Genomic DNA, 24,100 nt, shown 5'->3' with positions numbered 1-24,100 from the left:
TAGGAGACCAGAGCGCCCCCCCCCCCCAAAAAAAGAATTCTTCTATTTCTGGACCTCGCCCTGTGGCATTAGAACCCCCCAAAGGTCATTGTGGGCAGTAGCCGCATCTCGTGCCTTCTGTCTCCCACTCACCCCGCCCCCTTAGCACCCCCCTCCCCATTCCTCCGGTGTGTTTCCACAGTAACCCATCGGGATTTCCAACGGCAGCTCTTCAAAGCTCGGAGCAGCGCTTGCATCCTGGCGGTGGTCCTCGTCTGCCTAATGTAACCGGGCGCAGAGCCCCTCTCCACCAATCCCATCTGCCACGACAGGCAGGGAAATGACATCCCCTGTCAGGCGATTGAATGCTGCCTGAATTGGGAAGTACAGCTGTGGCTGGGCCCCCACGAGCCGGAGCTGCGGGAGGCTCTTCTTCGGAGAGCGCAGGGAGTTTGATTATGGAACAGGGAGTGCGGGAGAGGAGATGAAAGGGAGCTGGGCCAGAGGAGGGGAGGGAAGAGGCTGGACAGAAGTAGACCCTCCTGAAGGGACATTGTGGTTCAGAGGAGGAAGAGGAAGCCCCCTCCGATCTGAACCTGCCCCTTGGCTAATCGTTCTGTCGGCCCCCCTGGGCTCCTTCGTCTTGTCCGCGCTTGCTTATTCATCTGTTTGCTTGTTTATAATTTTTATAGATTTTTTAGGGGGGGTTGAAAAAGCCCAGCTGGCAAAATCACGCATCGCCTCCAGTACTGATTTTAAACTGCACATAATCTAAATACAGAGCAGTGAGATGGGAGGAGGTCCACATGGGACGTGCTTCGGCATCAGGAAGGCTTATCTATTTATTTGTTACGATCATTTGATTTTGAAGCGGGGGAATGGATGCCGGCTGCTGGAGGAAGCCGTCTTGCCCTGCTTCCTCTTCCTCCTCGCAGCTACAGGTGTCTGGCCGTGGATGGATTCTGCTCTGCCAGGAGGGAAGCATCCAGTGGCCTTGGGCTCCAGCCTGGCCGCTGAGAGGTGCTGCCCCACTCCCAGAGCTGGTTAAGGCATATTATTCAAAGGAGAGTATTCCCGAGGTCTCCGAGGTGCAGAGGTGAAACAGATGACACGCCTGCGATGTGTGTGCAAGGGAACTCAGCCGTGGAGCCTGCTTCTAGTTTTCCAGGTTTTGCTCGTGCGCCACAAGACATGCCGCTCTGCGGGGGGCACAAACAAATGGAGGAGAGCCAGCCTTCCTCTGGACATCTCTAACTAGGGATGGGAGGCTGAGCAACGTTCCCCAGCGCTCATGTTACAGATGTGGGGCAGAAGCACCCTGGGCCCATTACCTTGGGGGGGGGGCTTGTTTTTGTTTTTACAATGACCCCCTTAGCCAGTGTGGTGTAGTGGTTGAGAGCAGTAGGCTCGTAATCTGGTGACTGGGTTCGCGTCTCCGCTCCTCCACATGCAGCTGCTGGGTGACCTTGGGCCAGTCACACTTCTCTGAAGTCTCTCAGCCTCACTTACCTCACAGAGTGTTTGTTGTGGGGGAGCAAGGGAAAGGAGAATGTTAGCCGCTTTGAGACTCCAGAAGGGGAGTGATAAAGTGGGATATCAAATCCAAACTCCTCCTACTCCTCCTCCTCTTCTTCTTCTTCTTCTTAGGAGGTTCCATGCAGATAAAGGTAAAGGTAAAGGTACCCCTGCCCGTACGGGCCAGTCTTGACAGACTCTAGGGTTGTGTGCCCATCTCACTCAATTGGCCGGGGGCCAGCGCTGTCCAGAGACACGTCCGGGTCACGTGGCCAGCGTGACATCGCTGCTCTGGCGAGCCAGAGCCGCACACGGAAACGCCGTTTACCTTCCCGCTAGTAAGCGGTCCCTATTTATCTACTTGCACCCGGGGGTGCTTTCGAACTGCTAGGTTGGCAGGCGCTGGGACCGAACAATGGGAGCGCACCCCGCCGCGGGGATTCGAACTGCCGACCTTTCGATCGGCAAGTCCTAGGCGCTGAGGCTTTTACCCACAGCGCCACCCACGTCCCTCTTCCATGGCAGATATGATTTGCTTAAAATGTGTGTGTGTGCAAGGGTGGAATGGGGCTTGTAAGGGGCACCAAAGTTTCCTCTCAAAATTCCAAATCCTCTTGGATTGGACAGGTTAAGACTTTTGCCTTTCTTTCCTTGCTCCTGCTTCTCTGCAGGTGGACAGATTTTGACTCCATTTTTCTCCAGCTTTCATTGAGGTTTCCTGGACCCGTGGCTCAAAGAATCATAGAACCGAAGGGTTGGAAGGGAGCACCAAGTCGTTTAATCCAACCCTTCAATGCAGGAATCACAGCTACAGAATCCTTTGACAGATGGCCATCCAACCTCTGCTTAAAAACCTCTAAGGAAGGAGAGCCCACCACCTTCCAAGGAAGAAAGTTCTTCCTGATGTTTGGTCAGAATTTCCCTTGTTGTCACTCGAATCCATTGGTTCGAGTCCTGCCCTCTGGAGCAGCAGAAAACAAGCTTGCTCCATCTTCCATGCGACAGCCCCTGAGATATTTGAAGATGGCTATCCTATCTTCTCTCAGTTTTCTCTTCTCCAGGCTAAACATACCCAGATCCCCAACTGTTTGGGGAGAAGAATGCCTGAAGCGATGGCACCTGGGGAGGGAGACCAGTTTCACACACACCCCATTCCCACCCACTCTGGGAGAGCCAGTCTTAGGTGTCATCTTTGCAGCCCACCCATCCCTATGAAGGGAGTGGGCAACAGGCCTTTCCTTGCCTGGGGATCCCACCTGCAGGGGCCGCCTCCTGTTCTTCATCCCACCTTCTCCCTGTCTTCCCTCTCCTCCAGCAGCGGGTGGTGGAGAGCGGAGGAAGGAAAGGAAGCAGGAGGGACCTTGCTTGTCAGTTAACAATAGCAGGTAACCCCTGATCAGATGGCAACAGTAGGAGGAGAGCAGGCAAGTGGATTGGCATGCGTCTCCCCAAGCTGGATTTGGTTCACAATTGAGTTGTCAATCCTGGGAGAGACCCCTCGCTTGACAAAAAGCTCTATGAGCCTTACGGAGAAACGAGATCTTCCAGTTTTCCTGAGAGAGGCACCCTCTCTCGCCTAGGGTTTAGGGTGGGGATGGAAAACCTCACATCCAAAGGCTCCAGGGCTCTTTGTCCGACCCTCAGGCCCTTCCCCAAACCACACACACCCTCTCCAGGCCACTCATTGGCCCTCCTTGGCACCTCCTTGAGTGCTTTTCCTGGCTGGACCGTGTCCTCGAATGGTGGATAATGGCTCCTGTTTACCTGGATGGAGGAGGGAGAGAGGGCTGTGTGTGTAAACCTCATCTGTTGCATCCCCTGCTCTGTCCACGTTTTGCCTCTGGCCCTGCTCACCACTGGCATGCAGGCCCTTGCCTCCAGGAGAGAATGTGGCTGGACTGGGAAAACTACCTTGGACCTGGCTTATGGCCCATTTGCCAGGACAATGTATTGGAAAGGGGTTGGCCATAGTCATATATAAAAGGATGTCACATAGAGGAGGGAGAAAGGTTGTTTTCTGCTGCTCCAGAGAAGCGGACACGGAGCAATGGATCCAAACTACAAGAAAGAAGATTCCACCTCAACATTAGGAAGAACTTCCTGACAGTAAGAGCTGTTCGACAGTGGAATTTGCTGCCAAGGAGTGTAATGGAGTCTCCTTCTTTTGAGGTCTTTAAGCAGAGGCTTGACAACCATATGTCAGGAGTGCTCTGATGGTGTTTCCTGCTTGGCAGGGGGTTGGACTCGATGGCCCCAGTGGTCTATTCCAACTCTATGATTCTATGTTTGTAGTTGGGGGCAGGCATGCCAGCTAGACCGAGGCCCAACGGGCTGAGGCACTTTGTCCCCACCCCAAGTTCTTAAGGAGCGGGCTGGGCTCCCTTCAATATTGTGTGGTAATGTTGCATGACATGTCAGCTCATCGGGTGACATTGGTCCCCTCCATAGTGGGGGCAGGCCAGTGGCAGGCGCTTAGTGCCAAAAGTTGGAGAAGACCTTATCTTTGCAGAAATCAACCGAGCTCTGAGGAGGTCTTTGGCCATTGAAACTCCTCTGCAAAAGGCCAGTTAGTCAAAAGCAAGATTTCTCAACCTCGGCCCTCCCAATGTTTTTCGCCTACAACTCCCATCATCCCTAGCTAGCAGGACCAATGGTCAGGGATGATGGGAATTGTAGTCTCTGGAGGGCTGAGGTTGAGGAAGCCTGGTCAAAAACTAGCCACATCCTCTGGATGTGTTTGCTGCAGCAGTATACCATAGCTACTCTTCTCCGATTTGCCTCCCTCCGAGGGAAACGCGCCTGCTGCAGTTTCCCCCCTCTCCTGCTCCTTGCTTGCTGAGTCTGTGCTTTCACGTTCCAGTCGTGCCAGCTGCTATATTCCTCCGGCTTGCCATATGGTGAGAGCCGGCGTTAATTTTGCACATCACACTATCCCGGCACAAGGGCTGCCTGCGGTGGCCTAGCCTGCCATCCCCCAGTCCTCTGATCTTCTCCAGGCAAAGTTGCAGCAGTCCTTTTATAGGAGGAGGACAGCGCAGCAAGAGACAGACAGCTATACCCAGGCGTTCTCTGGTGCCAGCCTCACATCCATCAGGCTCCCAGAAGGAGAGCTTTCCGTCCTCTTGATGGAGTGTGGATCTGGATATGCTGCCTCAGGCACTGAAATGTCTCTGGCAGGCCTCCCTCCTCCCCGCCTTCCTTTTCTGTATCTCCTGCAAGCCCGTCTCTGGTGTGTGTGGGGGTGGGGGGGAGAGAAATATGGGGGAGAAAATAAACCCTTCTCAAACTGCCGCTCTCAATAACTATTACACATTTTAGTGCATGACAACTCCTGACACACAAGCAGGTTTACGGGGAAGTTAATTGTAATTTGGTTTGACAACTCCAAATGTTCCGAAGAAGAGCTGAACTCTTGTCTCCTAAAATCCATGAGGTTTTTACATTTCTTTTTAAAGAAATACAAAATTACTGTTTGGGTTCTTTTGATTTGCCAGTTAGGATCCACACCGCAGTCCTGGTTTGAAAACCCACGCTTAAGCACACGCACAGAGCACGCTGAAAGCCGAATTTTCGTGAATTTTTGAAAATCAGGTGTGTACAGTTCCCTCAGAGCTTGGCAGGGCTTTGTGCAAATGAATGTCAGCTGGAGCAGGAGATCCTGCCGGGCATTGCCCAGCTCTCTTTTAGACTCTCTGAGGAGGGGATGAGGCCATACTTCACCAAGCTCTTGACAAGCTGGGACTTCTTCTTTAGGAATCTGACGGCAGGATTAGATCAGAGGGGCTTCATCTAGCCCAGCATCCTGTTTTCACAGCAGCCATCCGATGCCGCAACAGGAAGCCCACAAGCAGGACCTGAGCACAACAGCAGCCCTCTCCCCTCACTTAGAGAATCATAGAACTGTAGAATCGGGAGGGACCCGAGGGTCATCTAGTCCAACCCCAATACAGGAATCTCTTTTTTTTTATAATAATATTTTATTAAGATTTTCACAAAAAGAAACAAGAAAAAAAATACAAAAAGTAAAAAACAATTAAAAACAGTTCAATCTTTCATAACATATCTTGCATTTGCTTGTTTCTCGGACCTCCCCACACCTCCCCTCTTTGTATTCCAATTCAATTTATTTATTCAGCAAATCCTTTCCCTCTTTCCCTTTATCTTAATCTTGATCTTAATATATTTTGGCTTTAACTTTCCACCTGTTAACATTCCATTTTTGCATATTCTTTCATAACATTATTGCTAAAAACCCCTTAACCTCAATCTAACATCATTCTAACATTCACTAATTTTGCAATATTTCTGTAGATAGTCTTTAAATTTCTTCCAATCTTCTTCCACCAGCTCTTCTCCCTGGTCTCGGATTCTGCCGGTCATTTCCTCTAATTCCATATAGTCCATCACCTTCACCTGCCATTCTTCCAGAGTGGGTAGTTCTTGTGTCTTCCAATACTTCGCGATGAGTATTCTTGCTGCTTTTGTAGCTCCAACCCCCTGCAATACAGGAATCTCAGCTAAAACATCCAAGACAGGTGGCCTTCCAACCTCTGTTTGAAAACCTCTAAGAGGGGGTCCGTTCCACTGTCAAACAGCTTTTGCCATCAGAAAGTTCTTACTGATGTTGAGTCGGAATCTCCTTCCTTGTAACTGGAAGCTATCAGTTCGAGTCCTACCCTCCAGAGCAGGAGAGAGCAAGCACGCTCCATCTCCCATGCGGCAGCCCTTAAGTGCCTGGTGCAATCTGGCTTGGTGTTCTTGGGTGGCTACAAGGAGTGTCGTGAGCGTGTCTCTGGTTCCTCAAAGCTCTCTCCCAGAGCAGTTGGGGTCTTCCCAGAAGCACCGTTGTTGAGCGTTCCTATGCCAAGAGACCTCTTTGCTTTCTGGGAGGGCGGAGCGGGTCTTGAGAGCCTGGGACGAACTTCCAGTGGAGACCTTCATGTTTCGAGCAGCTCCTCTAAAGATGCAAAACCCGAAGGGGATCTGCCAGAACAAGTTGGGTTCTTGTAGCACATGGATGCCTGCAGATGGCCGTTGCACTCAGCTAGAGCCCACCCAACTGGGTTTCAGAGCAGTGGTTTAAAATAGAGTAACTCCAGCCAGCTTTAAAGAGTGGCTGGGAAAACCCAGCCAGATGGGCGTGGTATAAATAATAATAATAATAATAATAATAATAATAATAATAATAATAATTAATAATTAAAGCTGCGCTTGCAAAGGCCCAGCCTAGGAGACGGCTGCCTGCTTTGTGTTGCCGACGAGAGGCCTGTGAGTTCGGAGGAGCACTTATCTCTAGTCGACCATCGACTATGAGGAAAACAGCCATTTTTAGGGCAGCCTAACTGGGCCTCGGGTGGCGCTGTGGGTTAAACCACAGAGCCTAGGACTTGCTGATCAGAATGTCGGCGGTTCAAATCCCTGCGACGGGGTGAGCTCCCGTTGCTTGGTCCCTCCTCCTGCCAACCTAGCAGTTCAAAAGCACGTCAAAGTGCAAGTAGATAAATAGGTACCACTCAGGCGGGAAGGTAAACCGTGTTTCTGTGAGCTGCTCTGGTTCGCCAGAAGTGGCTTAGTCCTGCTGGCCACATGACCCGGAAGCTGTATGCCAGCTCCCTCGGCCAGTAAAGCGGGATGAGCGTTGCAACCCCAGAGTCGGCCACGACTGGACCTACTGGTCAGGGGGTCCCTTTACCTTTACCTTTACTGGGCCTCCTAAACCCATCCTTGTTTCAAGGCCATAGTTTTGAGGCCAGGGAGGCCCCAAGCGGCGAGACGGCGCTGTGTGAGGCTTTTATTACTGCATTTCTATCCCACCTTTCCCTCCAAGTAGCTCAAGGGGGTACCCATAGCTCTCCCCCTCCTCATTTAATCCCCACAGCAACCCTGCAAGGTAGGTTGGACACAGAGAGGCAATGGCTGGCTCAAGGTCGCTCAGTGAGCTTCATGGCTGAGTGGGGTTTCGAAACCTGGTCTCTCCCAGTTCCTAGTCCAACACTCTTATCATCATGTTGTCTCATGCTGGGGGTTAGCAGGTGCTGGGTGACCCATAGGAAACTCATCCCCCCCATTGCAAAACTCTGTCTTGGGGGAAAAACGTCCCCCATTGCAAAATACCAACGTTATTTGAACGTTTAAATATATGAACAACTGGATACCTGTTGACTTTAAATGGGTGGGAACATGGGGTGGTGGTGGGTGTTTTTTCCATGTGGGGAAAAATGCTAGTGACCTGTGCCGTCCCCTCCCCCTGCAGTGACTGTGGGACGTTGCCATTGATCCAACTCAGCATCGCCCACACCAGCTTTTTTCCAGCTTGGCCTTTTCCGGATGTTTTGGACCACAACTCCCATCAGCCCTAGCCGGTGCTCAGTGGCTGATGGGGGTTGTAGTCCAAAGTGCCTGCCGGACCCTGGATTGGGAGAGGCAAGGCTGCCCCTGTCCTGCCTTAGCAGCAGCTTGGCAGGGTTTCAGGCGTGAGCTTTCCCCAGCCTCACCTGGAGAATCCTGGGACTGAAACAGGACCCTTCTGCAGGCCGCGAAATGAGCTGCGCCACGGAGAAGTAATTAGATCTTCCTCCTTGCAATTTGGAACAATGCACCCCTCCCTTTCCCTGATTGCAATTACACCCATGGGTGGGTCTCGCTGAGCTTGGAACGTGGTATTGGTGGGGCAGGAGGGCGGCTCGAACACTTGTGCTGAATGCAGACACCTGCAAGTGCCACTCAGATCCCATCTGCCTTCTAAGCCTTTAGGCAAAACGCAACCAAGTGTTATTACTTTTTTTAAAAAAAGTGTTTTTAATATATAAACAGAAGCTTTTTTGGAATTCTGTGACAGCTGCCTTGATCTGCATCGGAGAACAAAGCCTTATTCCCTAGGATGGGCCTGACAGCGATTGCGGGTTGTGTGCGAATGAAGCGACGTGTGGTTCAAGAGGTGTGCAGCCCCTCCCCGCCTGTCTTTTCGTGCTCTTGCGAGGGGGTCTTGGGGTGCACCTCTCAGACCGCCCAGCCTAGCTGCCTGCAATCTCCAAATGTCTTTCAGTTTGATGCCGACTGCATTCTCGATGGCCCTTCGGTTTTCAGCACGCCGCCTGCTTATGAATTTATTTCCTTCACCTCCCTTATTTTCTGTGGGGCCTCCGGGACCGTGGGGAGCGGCAGTCTACCAAGTTGCCCTTGGAATCTCTCTGCGGGTGGCGTTTGCTTTTGGCCAGGGGCCAGTTGCCAAAAATAGCTGGATTGGGAAGGACTGCCTGTGCCTGTGGCCCTGAGCGCTTCGTACCTTCCTTGGCACGAGTCGTTCACACTTCTGCTCTGCCCTTGCTATGTGGTTGCGGCGCACTTGGGTGTCATGGAGCCGGGAGTGACCTAGGAGGCCATCTACTCAAACCCCACTGCTCAGTGCAGGATGCAACCACAATGCCCCTGGCGAATAGCTGTCCTTGAAATACAGTACCACAAACTGCACACCGTATTCCAAATGCACACCGTATTCCAAATTCCTATTGCACCATAGAAAAGGGTGCAGAGCCAGTGTGGTGTAGTGGTTAAGAGCGGTGGACTCGTAATCTGGTGAACCGGGTTCGCGCCTCTGTTCCTCCACATGCAGCTGCTGGGTGACCTTGGGCCAGTCACACTTCTCTGAAGTCTCTCAGCCCCACTCACCTCACAGAGTGTTTGTTGTGGGGGAGGAAGGGAAAGGAGAATGTGAGCCGCTTTGAGACTCCTGAAGGGGAGTGAAAGGCGGGATATCAAATCCAAACTCTTCCTCTTCTTCTTCAAGATGCTCATGAGCTGGACAGTGTGGGTGCACCCAGTGTTGCTCTTACTCAGAGTGGAGCCGGCTTTGAAAGCTGGTCAGTAAATATCTCTGAGCAACCACACCGACTTCTTTAGACTTCTCCCATTTCCCCCTCTCTCACTGAAATAGAATAATCAAATCATAGAGTTGGAAGCGACCACTAGTATCATCTAGCCCTGCCCCCTACGATGCAGGAATGTTCTGTCGCAGGTGGGGCTTGAACCCACAACCCTGAGAATAAGTCTCTCGTGCTCTACCGACTGAGATATTGGCTGGTCTAGCGATTGAACCATCGGCTTTTCACTTTCCAGAACCTCTCATCCCTCTTGGACTCCTTTCCCCTTTCAGAATCCCTGGCCACGCACCTCACCAACTTTCCCCCAAGCTCATTAAAATCAGCTTTCTGACTCCACTCAGTTTTCACATCCCTCACTATCATAAATTCAAAGATGACACGGTCACTTTCCCCCAAGGTTCCTGCCACTTCCAGTTCATCAAATCGTTCTTCTCCGTTGGTCAGGATTAACTCCAGGATAGCAGACCCCCCCCCCTTGCTCCTTGCTTCACCTTCTGAGGAACGATGTTGTCAGCCGAGGAAGTCAAGATTTCATTGGACGTTGCATTTGTGTGCAGATTTAGACATTCAGCAGGTGTCCGGATAGTTGCAAGTTCCTCGTCTCTGCCACAGTTTGCCTCGTGCGAATGTTTTGTGATCTCTTCCAGGAAAACAACACCTTTGCCCTCCGGTTAGTTGGGTGGCTTGCAGGATGTTGCCACAACACTCTCACTTTGGTTTCTTCTTACCCAGGTGCTTTCAACAAGACTGATCCATGGATTTCTGCACAGCTGTATTTATTATTTACATGTAAAGCTACTGTTCTCTCCCTCTCTGATGGGTCTGTTCCTTTTGAGCAATATTCCATATTCCAATCATGTCTCATCCCACCAGGTCTCAGATCATACCTATCTTCCCATAGTAGGTTTTTTAGCCCATTCTCTCGGTTTCCCATGGACCCTTTGTGTTTTGTTGTTTAGTCGTTTAGTCGTGTCCGACTCTTCGTGACCCCCTGGACCAGAGCACGCCAGGCACTCCTATCTTCCACTGCCTCCCACAGTTTGGTCAAACTCATGCTGGTAGCTTCGAGAACACTGTCCCACCATCTCCTCCTTCATCGCTCCCTTCTCCTTGTGCCTTCCATCTTCCCTAACATCAGAGTCTTTTCCAGGGAGTCTTCACTTCTCATGAGGTGGCCAGAGTCTTGGAACCTCAGCTTCAGGATCTGTCCTTCCAGTGAGCACTCAGGGCTGATTTCCTTCAGAGTGGAGAGGTTTGATCTTCTTGCAGTCCATGGGACTCTCAAGAGTCTCCTCCAGCACCAGAATTCAAAAGCATCCATTCTTCGGCCATCAGCCTTCTTTATGGTCCAGCTCTCACTTCCATACATCACTACTGGGGAAACCATAGCTTGAACTATACGGACCTTTGTTGGCAAGGTGATGTCTCTGCTTTTTAAGATGCTGTTTTAACCCTTTGTGTTAGTATATAGATTTTGGATTCTTTGGCTGTTGCAATTTCAAATGTTTCTCTGCAAAATCATGGGCACCACCTCCTGCACCCTCCCTCTTCCCCACGTGGTCTTGCCCTGTGTACTTGGCTCAGCACTCATCCCTGGACTTTTGCCTCCCTCCCCTATGGGATTTAAAGTTAAGCTCTCTTGATCAGGCTTTCAAGACTTACAGTCAGTATTTCTCCTGGCTGTGTTCCTGTGTGGAACGTCAGCAGGAGCCTGCAGTAGCCGGTGGGATGGAGGAGCCTTGGCAACCACTCTGATATATCTTGAATACATACCCCCTATTGAAGTTGGAGGCAGCAATACTTGCTGGAAACCAGAGGAGGAAAGGGAGCTTTTGTGTTTGAATCCTGCTTGCAGGTTTTCCACAGGCATCTGCTTGGCCACTGTGAGAACAGAACGCTGGACTAGATGGGCCTCGGGCCTGATCCAGCAGACTCTTCTTATGTTTTTTATGGACGGCCACCAACTTCTTGAGAAGACGTGTCAGGTCTGCAGAAACTGCCTCTAATCATCTTAGGAGGATGTTTCCGATCACCATCACACTGGATGGCGTCTGGGTGTTGTTCTTAATGCCCTGTGGAGCATTCTGCTAATGACCCAGGGCCGCTGTCCAGTGACACAGCATGTCTCCTCATTCTTTTGGTCCTGAGGGCCATGCTCTTTCACAGACCTTCTTGCCCTTTGTGTTCTTCTCTCGACAGAGTGACTGCCAGTTAGTGCAGACCAGGGGTGGCCAACTCCCCAGAGACTGCAATCTGCTTACAGAATTAAAAACTGGCGGTGATCTACCCCCGTTTTTGAGGGGTTCAGGTCAAAGTTGTTGGCCTTTTTGGGAAGGAAAGCCACATTTTGGGGGGGTTCAGGTCAAAATTGTTCACCTTTTTTTAGGGAGGAGGAAAGCCCCGATTTTAAAGGTTTTTGCGGAAAAGGAGGAACAGCCACTCACCAGAAACAGCCTCACATTGTTAACTCCTTCTTCTGTTCTGCAGATCGTGCAACAATGGAGGGCGGGCCAAGGGGGCGGGGCTGGAATCGATTTTAGCAAGGGGGCGGGGCTGGAATCAATTTTAGCAACGCTAAAGAAAGGGACCCAACGATCGACCACAATCTACCAAAACTTCCCAGGGATCTACCAGTAGATTACAATCGACCTGTTGGACATCCCTGGTGTAGTACAGAGGTAGATGAACCCATGGCCTGACTCTGTGTAAGGCTTCTTGGGTTTGACTTGATGCCCTTAGGTGTCCTCTCATAGAATCATAGAGTTGGAAGAGACCACAAGGGCCATTGAGTCCAACCCCCTGCCAAGCAGGAAACACCATCAGAGCACTCCTGACATATGGTTGTCAAGCCTCTGCTTAAGGACCTCCAAAGAAGGAGACTCTACCACACTCCTTGGCAGCAAATTCCACTGTCGAACAGCTCTTACTGTCAGGAAGTTCTTCCTAATGTTGAGGTGGAATCTTCTTTCTTGTAGTTTGGATCCATTGCTCCGTGTCCGCTTCTCTGGAGCAGCAGAAAACAACCTTTCTCCCTCCTCTATGTGACATCCTTTTATATATTTGAACATGGCTATCATCTCACCCCTTAACCTCCTCTTCTCCAGGCTAAACATGCCCAGCTCCCTTAGCCGTTCCTCAGAAGGCATCGTTTCCAGGCCTTTGACCATTTTGGTTGCCCTCATCTGGACACGTTCCAGTTTGTCAGTGTCCTTCTTGAACTGTGGTGCCCAGAACTGGACACAGTACTCCAGGTGAGGTCTGACCAGAGCAGAATACAGTGGCACTATTACTTCCCCTGATCTAGATGCTATACTGCTATTGCGGCAGCCCAGAATTGCATTGGCTTTTTTAGCTGCCGCGTCACACTGTTGGCTCATGTCAAGAGTGCATCTTGGCTCTGGCTCTCATAAAAACAAAACAAAACATTTCATCCTCCCTAGTAGGATTGAGTGCTCAGATGTCTTGATGAACCCACCATCTTCCTGGACTCCTCCTAAAACTTCCCTCCTAAACTTCCTGAGTGAGTGTCTTTCTACAGAGCTGTGCTGATGACTGTTTGGATTGGCTGCCTGGATCTGTGTGGGGCTGGGGTGGACGACCCTTCCTCAAGAGGGGTGTGTTCTGCATTAGGTGGTCTCCTTGAACCCTCAGACTCTGTGATTCAACAGGAGTTGCCCCCAACGAATTGCCTGGTACAAGGAAGGCCTGGGAGAGGGAGGCGTGTGTCGGAAAGGTGTGTAGACCTGTAGATTCCTTCTGCTGTGCCTTCTTTAATAATAATAATAAATTTTATTTATACTCCGCCTTCCCCAGACCAGGCTCAGGGCAGCTAACAACCGATAATAAAAACAAGTTGATTGAAATGCAACTTTAAAAAAATATTAAAATACAACATTAAAACATTAAAATACAGCCTCATCACAGGAGGAGAAAGGGAAAAGAAAGGGGGAGGGAATAAAATTGATTCTAAGCCAAAGGCCAGGCAGAACAACTCTGTCTTACAGGCCCTGCGGAAAGAAATCAGATCCCACAGGGCCCTGGACTCATGAAACAGAGCGTTCCACCAGGCCGGGGCCAGTGTTGAAAAAGCCCTGGCTCTGGTTGAGGCTAATCTGACTTCCTTACGGTCTGGGACCTCTAGGGTGTTGCTATTTATGGACCTTAAGGCCCTCCATGGGGCATACCGGGAGAGGTGGCCCTGTAGGTACGAGATCTCCTGGCACCATGTCTGCCCCAAAGATGCCACAGTCCTTGGGTGCACTTCTGATTTCTGCTTCTCTGCCTTTTGCCCTCCTCTTAGGAGATGCTACTTCGGTATCCTTGTACGAGATGGAGGAAGAGAGCCAGGAGGAGTTGGCTATCCCTCCCAGCCCTGTGGAGGAAGAGGCGGATTTGGTAAGTGGGGAAGCCGGGTGGGTGTGTGACCTTGCCACAGGGAAGATCTCACATAGCAGGGGGGAAAGGAAGGGTGGCCAGAAGCTCCCAGCTGGACCCACTTTTGAAGGACTGTGCTTGTGTGTGTGAGACAGAGATCCAGCCTTTTTGATTCTCTTGCCACCCTTGAAAACTTTAAACTACTCCTGCGTAGCTGAAACAGGTGGTAGGAACGACTGAACCTCCAGGTCTCTTTGCCCTCAGGGTTTAAGAGTTACGGATCAGGTGCTTTTCTCTCTGTCTGCCTCTTGTTTCTCTATCCCAAACTCAGATGTGTTCCTTGACAAGCAGCTGCTGCACCCTGTCACGGAAGCAGCTGTCTCAGTCCAGCAGAAAGACCCCCTTGGCTGGGCGACTTCTGCCCCTCTCCAAGGCCGCAGGTGCCAAAGGTTCCTGGCCCTGCATGTGACTCCCTTCTCCATTTGGCTAGCTGTCAATGCCAAAGGGAGAGGATCATGATTCTATGATTCTAGCAGTGGCATAGCGTGGGGGGTGCAGGGGGGGCCGGCCGCACCGGGCGCAACATCTGGGGGTTAGGGTTAGGGGGTGCAAATCCACGGGTTAGGGGGCGCAAATCCACGAGTTAGGGGGCGCAAATCCACGGGTTAGGGGGTGCAAATTACTTGCCTTGCCCCGGGTGCTGACAACCCACGCTACGCCACTGGATTCTAGGATGCCTTTCCAGGAGGGAAGTGTGGCCTTTCTGACTCAGGTGATGTCCGGCTCTTGCGAGGCCCAGATCCTTCCTCCGGCAGAGATGCCCCGAGCGGGAGACCAGAAAGCGGGCGGGTGCCTGCATGGAACGTTCCACAATTTTGTCACATTTGGGCTAGGAACATCTGGCTCTGTGCTTCCATGCCAGATGTTATGCTAATTTGATCCTGATTTCCCAGGTTTTTCTTTGAGAAGCTCTTGGGAATGAGAAAAAGCAGTCTTAATGTGTTTTGGAAAAAATACATGCGCTTTCTCTCTCCAGGACCAAAGAGTAGCTACTGCCCAACTCCCCATTTCCTTCTTTTTCAGTCTGCGCTGCTCCTACCCTTAATTTTCTTCCCCTCCCCTCCCCCCCCATTTACCTTTTCCTGCGCCTGGAACCGTGTTGCCTTAACGACTAAGCGCCATGATCTGCGGAAGCTCTCTGGAGTGACTGTCTTGCAATCATCTTAACAAATTAGCCCTCTTCTCTCTCCCTCTTTGAGTGCCCCGGTGGGGGTTTGGCTGAACAAGGGGAGGCGGAAGAAGATTGTGAGTCTTGGACTCCCAGTTTTCACGAGGCAGGCCCCGCTGGTGACTCGCACGATTCATTTGCGTCGGGGTGGGGTCGGGTGGGGGGGGGGTTTGAACTGCGGGAAGTGACAGGTTTTGGGGCGAGGCTTGTCCCCGCATCTTGCAGGGCTGGGGGAGCCCAACTGAATGGTATGGGAAAGGTGTGCCTGATTTTTTTGTTACCTAAATAGGAGCCTGTGGGGCAGGATGATCAGGACCATGCCAGGAGGGGAAATGTTTTTTCGCCGTTCCCCCACCCCCTGCATCCCACAGTCCTGATGAAAATTGCCCCCGAAGTGGCTGCTGTTCTTGGGATGTGGAAGGGAATGAGTCCCTGCCCTCCCTGCGTGGTGTTGTCCTGATCAGCAACCCCCCCCCCACTCCAACACTTGCTATTTAAAGAACAAGAATCAGACACAATAATTGCATGCACCGATTTTTGCATGCCGTCTAGTTTGTTCCGATTCAGAGGCAGGCTGCTTTTAAACTGGAGGAGTCTACAGCCTCAGCCTCCATGAACTGGTGTCATCTCGTGTGGCCGCTCACACCTTAGACTCAGTCTGATGCCCTGGAATAGCAGGCCAGGCTCTGGGCTTGTATGGTTCCCAGTCCTGCTCCTAAACACGTGGGATGGGGGGGGGAGAGACGGTGCAATCCAACGCGGTCTCTGCAAACGGCTCGTCCTGTCGGATGCTCACGCTCTGCCTCCCTTTGCTTGAGCTTGGCCTCTTTCCCTTTCCACTCAGAAACCCTGCATTGAAAGCCGGATCGCCTTGTCTGGCCTCCGAGACGAGATGTGGACAGAGGAGCACCTGGCCGCCATGGACCAGTTTCTGAAGGACCCCACCCAGCAGATGCTTGTCTTCTACATTGACGACTTTGCCGGCTTGAAAGTGGAGCCGGTCATGCCATTCCAGGTTGGTTTGGCTCAGTCTGTCACGGACCACCTGAGAGGCTCCTCTGTGTGTTTGGTAGGGGTAGCAATGTGGGAAGGTTTACTCATAACCCACCTACTCTCAGCAGCCAGAAGCATCATAGCCAGACACTGGAGAAACCTGTCAGGAGTAAGCATGGACCAATGGTACCAAATAGTATGGGAAACAGACCTACTAGAAAAATTAACTAATAAACTGAAACTGACACGGGGACAAACAGAAGAAGACGCCTTCACCCCGGTATGGCTCCCCTTTATCACATACACAGCCCAACAGGACAAGGACAATAATCCACCAACAGCATACAAATCAATATGGCTAACCTGATCCAAAACACCCACCCACCTCACTCACACACGAAAACAAAGATCACCACAGCCAATCACAAGCAAACAATCACACCCTAGGCCAACCCCAACCTCTCTCACCACCAAAGGAACACAAGTGAACAACACAAGCAACGCTGACACCAAACTCTACATACATTAAACATAATAGAAACACCGCCACCCGACCCCACCCCCATCCATCTTCCCTCTCTCCACCCCCCTTTCTTTTCTTCTCCCCCTAATGCTTCAACAAATGAAATGGATTTGTAAAAATGTTACATGGGAAAAACAAAAAAACGAGACATTACACTTACTTCTGTAAAACAAGAAAATCCTTAATAATAATAAAAAAAAAACCAATGTGGGAAGGTTTGCCGTTTCCTCCGCAGTGCAAAAGCATAAGAGCACCCTGCCCTGTGGCTGAATCTGATCCATCTAGCCTGGTGGCAACCTCATGCTTCCAGGAAGCCCACTAGCAGAGTTTGGCCCTCTTCTTTTGCCTTCGGCACCTAGTATTCAGTGATATACAGTCATACCTCGGGTTACAGATGCTTTGGGTTGCGCGATTTCGGGTTGCGCACCACGCCGAACCCGGAAGTACTGGAACAGGTTACTTCCGGGTTTCGGTGCTTGCGCATGCACAGATGCGCCGAATCGCAACCCGGCATGGGCAGACGCGACACTGCGGGTTGCGAACGTGATCCGTGCGGGAAGCACGTTTGCAACCCGAGCATCCACTTTACTGCCCTTGAACCTGGAGCCCCATCTAGCCTTTGTCAGCAATAGCCACTGATCCTGAATTTCCCTGGTCCTCTTAATAAGTGGGGCCTTTCCAGCCTTTGATACAGTGGTGCCTCGCAAGACGAAATTAATTCGTTCTGCGAGTCTCTTCGTCTAGCGGTTTTTTCGTCTTGAGAAGCAACCCTATTAGCGACTTAGCGGATTAGCGCTATTAGCGGTTTAGCGGCTATTAAAGGCTTAAGGGATTAGCTGCTAAAAGGCTATTAGCGGTTTAGCGGCTTAGAAAAAGGGGGTGGGGAGCGGAAAAAAATCTCAAGACTGCAAGACATTTTCGTCTTGCAAAGCAAGCCCATAGGGAAATTCGTCCTGCGAAGCGCATCGAAAAACGGAAAACCCTTTCGTCTAGCGGGTTTTCCGTCTTGCGAGGCATTCGTCTTGCGGGGCACCACTGTACTTCATTAGTAGGTTTCCAACTGGCCAGATTGTATCAGGAGTTTTTTAATCCTTTGCCCACTGGGTGTTTGCCTGCATAGGGCGTAAGGTGGCTACCTTTGTTTCAGTCTTTCTTCTTCTGAAGGTTGGTCTCTTTGCTGTTCTGTATCTCAGATTAAATTACCCCAGATCCCCAGGCTCATGTTTCCCAACCTGCCACTCAACCTCTGCCTACTCCCTGCCTGCTCTGTGGAACAAGTTTCTGCGGCAGGCACCTGTGCTGTGGACGCATGTGGCAGTTTTATGGGGCTGCAGCAGACACTCTGGCATCAATCAGCTCCAACGGTCCAGTCCTGGGCACTGAAAATATGTGTAGACTAGACTCAGGGCAGTTTAGAAGCTCTATTCCGAGAGCTGGAGGTCTCTAGGATAAGTTTCTGCTGAGGATCCTGCCGTCTCTAACTCAGCATTGTCCCCGCAGGAGCAGAAGCAGCTCACTTACTTCATCCGCCAAGAGAACGCAGAGATTACAGAAGAGAACTTCCACGAGGTCGTCCAGTTTGGCACTGTCCGGAAGCCCTACATAGATTCCTTGATCCGCAATCTCAACGCCGTGTATCTCCCCCAGCTCTTTCGCAAGTCAACCTGGCCCGAAAGCATAAAAAACGAGTTTTTCTCAGAAATTTATCACTTTATGACCTCTCTCACAGGTAGGACTCCCTGCTCTCCTCCCTTCTTGGATCTGACTTTTATGTAGGGCTGGGCTTGCCATTTTACTGAGTTCTAACTAAGACCTAACTGGGACGCGGGTGGCGCTGTGGGTTAAAGCCTCAGCGCCTAGGGCTTGCCGATCAAAAGGTCGGTGGTTCGAATCCCCGCAGCGGGGTGCGCTCCCGTTGTTCGGTCCCAGCGCTTGCCAACCTAGCAGTTTGAAAGCACCCCTGGGTGCAAGTAGATAAATAGGGACCGCTTACTAGCGGGAAGGTAAACGGCGTTTCAGTGTGCGGCTCTGGCTCACCAGAGCAGCGATGTCACGCTGGCCACGTGACCCGGAAGTGTCTTCGGACAGCGCTGGCCCCGGCCTCTTTGAGTGAGATGGGCGCACAACCCTAGAGTCTGTCAAGACTGGCCCGTACGGGCAGGGGTACCTTTACCTTTACCTTTTAACTAAGACCTCCCTCTAAAGATTTGCCAGATCAAGAAAGGAGATTCCAACTGAGCATGGTGGAATTGCCATTCAACAGTCTACCCTGGAGGGTGTCAGAGTCTCCTTCGTTGGAGGTTTTTAAACAGAGGTTGGATGCCCAGCTGCCAGGGATCTTTAGCTGCGACTCCTGCATTGGACTAGATGACCATTGGGTGCCTTCCAACTCTAAAATTATATGACAGTTCAGATCAATGTGCGAAATTCAGTACACTTCACACTCCCTAATGCACATCATCATTGCTGCCTGGCCCACAGTTTCTCAGCCTCAGAGTTCTTCCTGCTGATATTTCATTACCCATCCTGTTCTTAGGCCATAAGAGGAGGTTTCCCCCAGAGGTTGCACCCTTTCTCAATACTCTATTGCTGACACCTTTCCTTTGAGCAGGTGGAATGTTGCTCTGACATCACAGCACCACAGCTAGTGGTTATAGACGGCCGTCCTATTCTCCAAGGAATGCATTGCTGGCAGCGACGACTGTGGCTGCTTGGAGGCCGGATCTGCTGCCTCCTTAGTAGCTCCCCCCTCCATGCCACCTCTACAGCCATCTCATGGTGAATAGGAGGTGCTGGTGGACTCCTCCTAGCCACGTAGATCATTATTCCCCCCTTGATCTTGATGTAGATCTCCACTCACCATTTCATCCCTGGCCAGGGTGGGGTGGGGCACCATTCTGTGGCTCGCCTCAGGTGTCAAAATGTCTTGGGCTACCGGCTGGGTTACCGGCTGGCTACCTGGCCAACAGAAAACAACCAGCCTTTTGCCTAGGTTTACACATCAGACAGCTGCCAGTATGCTTAGTGCAGGCATGGCCAAACTTGGCCCTCCAGATGTTTTGGGACTACAACTCCCATCATCCCTAGCTAACATGATCAGTGGTCAGGGATGATGGGAATTGTAGTCCCAAAACAGCTGGAGGGCCAAGTTTGGCCATGCCTGGTAGTGTCTTTGTACTCACAGAGTTTCTTGGTGCCTTGGTCTTAAGCTTAAACTTGTGTATGTCGGAATGTATCCCTGCATTTCTTATTATTATGGAAGGCATTGCTTAAATGGGCCACCTGCATAAATTACTTGCATGAGGTTTTGCTTTCCCACACAGCTTGGGACATTGGGTCAAGGGAGAGGGCTGCGGTACAGTGGTACCTCGGGTTACATATGCTTCACGTTACATACGCTTCAGGTTACAGACTCCGCTAACCCAGAAACAGTACCTCGGGTTAAGAACTTTGCTTCAGGATGAGAACAGAAATCGTGCAGCCGTGGCGCGGCGGCAGCGGGAGGCCCCATTAGCTAAAGTGGCGCTTCAGGTTAAGAACAGTTTCAGGTTAAGAACAGACCTCCGGAACGAATTAAGTTCTTAACCCGAGGTACCACTGTATGTCAAATGCGATGACTGTTGGCGCCCTGCTGAGGAACCATAAACCATGTTTCCTGTTCTGTGTCTTATGAGAGAACCCTTCCTTCCTTCCTTCCTTCCTTCCTTCCTCCCTCCCTCCCTCCCTCCTTTCCTCCCTCCTTTCCTTCCTTCCTTCCTTCCTTCCTTCCTTCCTTCCTTCCTTCCTCCCTCCCTCCCTCCCTCCCTCCTTTCCTCCCTCCTTTCCTTCCTTCCTTCCTTCCTTCCTTCCTCCCTCCCTCCCTCCCTCCCTCCCTCCCTCCCTCCCTCCCTCCTTTCCTCCCTCCTTTCCTTCCTTCCTTCCTCCCTCCCTCCCTCCCTTCCTTCCTTCCTTCCTTCCTTCCTTCCTCCTTTCCTCCCTCCTTTCCTTCCTTCCTTCCTTCCTTCCTTCCTTCCTTCCTTCCTCCCTCCCTCCCTGCCTTCCTTTCTTCTTTCCTTCTTCCCTTCCCTTCCCTTCCCTTCCTTCTTTCCCTCCCTCCAAGACCCCCCACAAACAGCAATTTCCCAGAAGGTTGCCTCTCTGCTTTGTCACTCTTTCTCCATCTTTGTCCCCCTCTAGACACTCGCTCCAAAATGAGGGGCCGCACCATCCTCTACATCCCCATCGAGTCCCTGACCATCAAGACGGAGATGGCCTTGAAGGACAAAGCCCTGGTTCAGCGGCTGGAGAGTGAGTGGCGGATCTCTGGGGACTTGGGCCCTGGAGGTGCGTGGGGGGGGGGGGAGTGGTGGTAACAGGATCAGCAGGAGAGGAAGACGGCTGATGGGGAGGATGAAGCCTGACCGAGAGGATTGCCAGCCGAGCAGCAGTGCTTGGTCTGTAAGTGAATTAACCCCTCGCAGCATATGAGCCACATCCATCATTCCCAATCACAGAAAACGGGTTTGTCAGGCTGTGAACGTCTGCAGGGCCCCTTTGTGGGGTTATTAGTTCTGCTGCAGGCGTTTTTCTGTCAGGAAACGGAAGGCAGGGGCAGATTAGGCCTCTCCCTAGCCCTCCATCCTACCTTCACGGGTTGCCTCGTTGGTGAAATTGCTCCTCTCCTCTCCTCTCCACTCCCCCACCCCACCTCCCATCTAAATTCTGCACCACGCACAGAACACGATGTGCAAATGGAGAAAACAATGGCACCGGGATGACCCACACACAAACACACACTTTTCTGCATTTTTAGAGCATTCGTTATTAGAGCGTTCATTTTTCCATCCATGCTGGCAAGGTCTGGGGGAGATGTGCAGGCTGGGAGAGAGAGAATGACTGGGAGGCCTGGGAGCAGACAGGCTGCCATGTGTCAGGAAGAGAAGAGAATGGCTGCAGGGCCCAGAAATCCCCTTCAAGCGCTGCTTGGATCCTTCGGTTTGTTGAGGAGACTTTCACCTGTCCAAGGACCAGCCTTCTAGAGATCTGTTTTGGAGTCCATGTGGTGGGATCTGAAGTGAGCACGAAGCATTTCCTGCCCTTGTGCCCATGGGAGCTAGAGACTTGATCTATTCAAACAGACATAAACCTGTCCTCGACTCCATGCCCAGCATGGACCACCACAGTGCTCCCTCTTTGTGGGTTTGGTAGATGCAAAGGAGACACCGTAATCCGGGAGATGCAGTAACACCTGTGTGCTTCAGCAATTCCCCTTGAGGTTATTAAATAATAATACAACAAAAATAACAAATAACACTCTGTTCTCTGGAATGGTGGAGCAGTCCATTGAGGAGCAAGTGCTGATAATTTGGGGAGAGAATGAGGAACTCTCAAGAGCAGGCATAGGCAAACTCGGCCCTCCAGATGTTTTGGGACTACAATTCCCATCTTCCTTGACCACTGGTCCTGTTAGCTAGGGATCATGGGAGTTGTAGTCCCAAAACATCTGGAGGGCCGAGTTTGCCTATGCCTGCTCAAGAGAGCTGGAATTTAAGCAGACTGGCCAACCAATTCATAAACTCACCGTGGCGGATCTTGTGGTTTATGTTATAATTCTGTTCGCACTAAGTGGTTCCTTTCTGCAGAAGCAGAGCCCTGGTGTATCTCATACCAAGACTCCACCTTGTCCGGCATCCTGTTCACTCACTGGCCAACCAGATCCCTCCAGGGTACCCCAAAAACCTGGGAGGCCAAAGCTCCCCCCCCTCTTTTTAGCTTCCAACAACTTACAGCTGTCAACAGACCTCCCATAAAAACCTCAGAAAAGCTCAGCAGCCGCACCAGATCCAAAGGCCCAGTGCCTACGCGAAGCCAGAAAGCAGGACCAGAGTGCAGCAGCCATGCTCTCTCCTCTTGTCACCATCAGCAACCGGCTTTCTGATCCTGGAGGCTGCTGCACGGCCATCTTGAAGGGGAGCCATGGTAGCTTTCTCCTTCTGTATGGTTTCCCCCTATCTTCTTTTTAAAGCCATCAAAGCCAACAGGCAACCCTGCACCTTATTGAGTCATAAGTGTTCATAAGGCACCTCAGAGGGCATCTACCCACCGGCTGCTGCAGGAAATCTTGTGGCAGTGAGTTCCAGAAGTAAATTATGTCCCTGTGGGAAGAAGGACCTTTCTTTCGTCTTTTCTGAATCTTCCACTGAACTGTTTCATAGGGTGACCCTACGAAAGTCCCACTTTCCCTCACTTTCTGCACATCATGCGCAATTTTATAAACCTCGTGTATTATGTGTCATACCAGTTTCCCTCCTCCCAGCACCACCCCCCTTCCTCCCCCCGAAGGCTGCCTTGTGACAGGCGGGTGGCTGATGTATAAGATGCTAGTGGGGGTGAATCATTCTTCACCCTTCTCTCCAGCACCTTTTCTGCTCCGGTCTATTAAAAATCCTGCTTTTGTTATTATTTTGGGGGAAGAGGGCTGGTGGTGGTGACGCTGAGGGGAAATGTGGACACACCAAAAATCTCGAGAATACGAATGTGGGGTGGGAGGGAGAGGAACTTTGGCCCTTCATTTCAAAATCAGAACCGCGTGTGGTTTTGTTCTCGAGGTACGTGGAGCCCACTGCTTTCACCACTAAGGGTGCTTCCAGACAGGGACGATATCTCACAAACGGGGCTCCGAGATCTGATTTGTTCTGTGTCCACATGCACGCAGTTGAAGTCTTTCACTTTCTGTAGCTGTGCTGCGGTTTCATATCCACACCAGTGGGTTGTCCTCGAGCCAGTGTGGTGCAGTGGTTAAGAGCAGTGGACTCGTAACCTGGTGAACTGGGTTCGATTCCCTGCTTCTCCACATGCAGCTGCTGGGTGACCTTGGACCAGTCACACTTCTTTGAAGTCTCTCAGCCCCACTCACCTCACAGAATGTTTGTTGTGGGGGAGGAAGGGAAAGGAGAATGCTAGCCGCTTTGAGACTCCCTAGGGCAGTGATAAAGCAAGATATCAAATCCAAACTCCTCCTTGATTGAATCTTTCCGTTTACTGGACCCCCTTCAAGGGCAACACCACCCTCCACTAACATTTCCGCTGGTGGTGCTGTGGTCTAAACCACCGAGCCTCTTGGGCTTGCCGATTGGAAGATTGGCGGTTCAAATCTGCACAATGGGGTGAGCTCCCGTTGCTCCGTCCCAGCTCCTGCCAACCCAGCAGTTTGAAAGCACACCAGTACAAGTAGATAAATAGGGACCACTGTGGCGGGAAGGTAAACGGCGTTTCTGTGCACTCTGGCTTCCGCCAGAAGTGTTCCGTTGCGCCAGAAGCATTTAGTCCTGCTGGCCACATGACCCGGAAAGCTGTCTGTGGGCAAACACCGGCTCCCTCGGCCTGAAAGCGAGATGAGTGCCGCAACCCCATAGTCGCCATTGACTGGACTTAACCGTCCAGGGGTCCTTTACCTTTTCTTACCCCATTATGGGCAATTTCTGAATCTGCGCGTGTGGACCTCTAAAAAATAATAATATCGCAGTAAGTGTGGAAGAGCAAATATCATCAACCCTTAGCTGTCATGTTTCATGATGAGCAGAATGGAGCTTGTGCTTTTTGGCAGAAGTGGCAACGTTGAGCAAGGTG

The 24,100-nt window shown here is 51.3% G+C and overlaps 1 protein-coding gene across 1 annotated transcript in view; it reads left to right on the top strand.

Annotated features, from left to right (window-relative positions):
- DNAH2 (dynein axonemal heavy chain 2) overlaps nt 1-24,100 on the top strand; it is a 152,635-nt gene that overhangs the window by 5,211 nt on the left and 123,324 nt on the right. The window contains exons 3-6 of the mRNA XM_083409992.1: nt 13,675-13,769; nt 15,821-15,991; nt 17,993-18,221; nt 20,669-20,779. Of these exons, the coding sequence (XP_083266118.1) occupies nt 13,675-13,769; nt 15,821-15,991; nt 17,993-18,221; nt 20,669-20,779 (606 nt within the window). The remainder of the gene's footprint in view (nt 1-13,674; nt 13,770-15,820; nt 15,992-17,992; nt 18,222-20,668; nt 20,780-24,100) is intronic.

Source organism: Podarcis tiliguerta (genome assembly GCF_965153285.1).
Source record: "Podarcis tiliguerta genome assembly, chromosome: 13".
Taxonomy (NCBI): Eukaryota; Metazoa; Chordata; class Lepidosauria; order Squamata; family Lacertidae; genus Podarcis; species Podarcis tiliguerta.
This window is presented reverse-complemented; position numbering and strand designations above follow the sequence as displayed.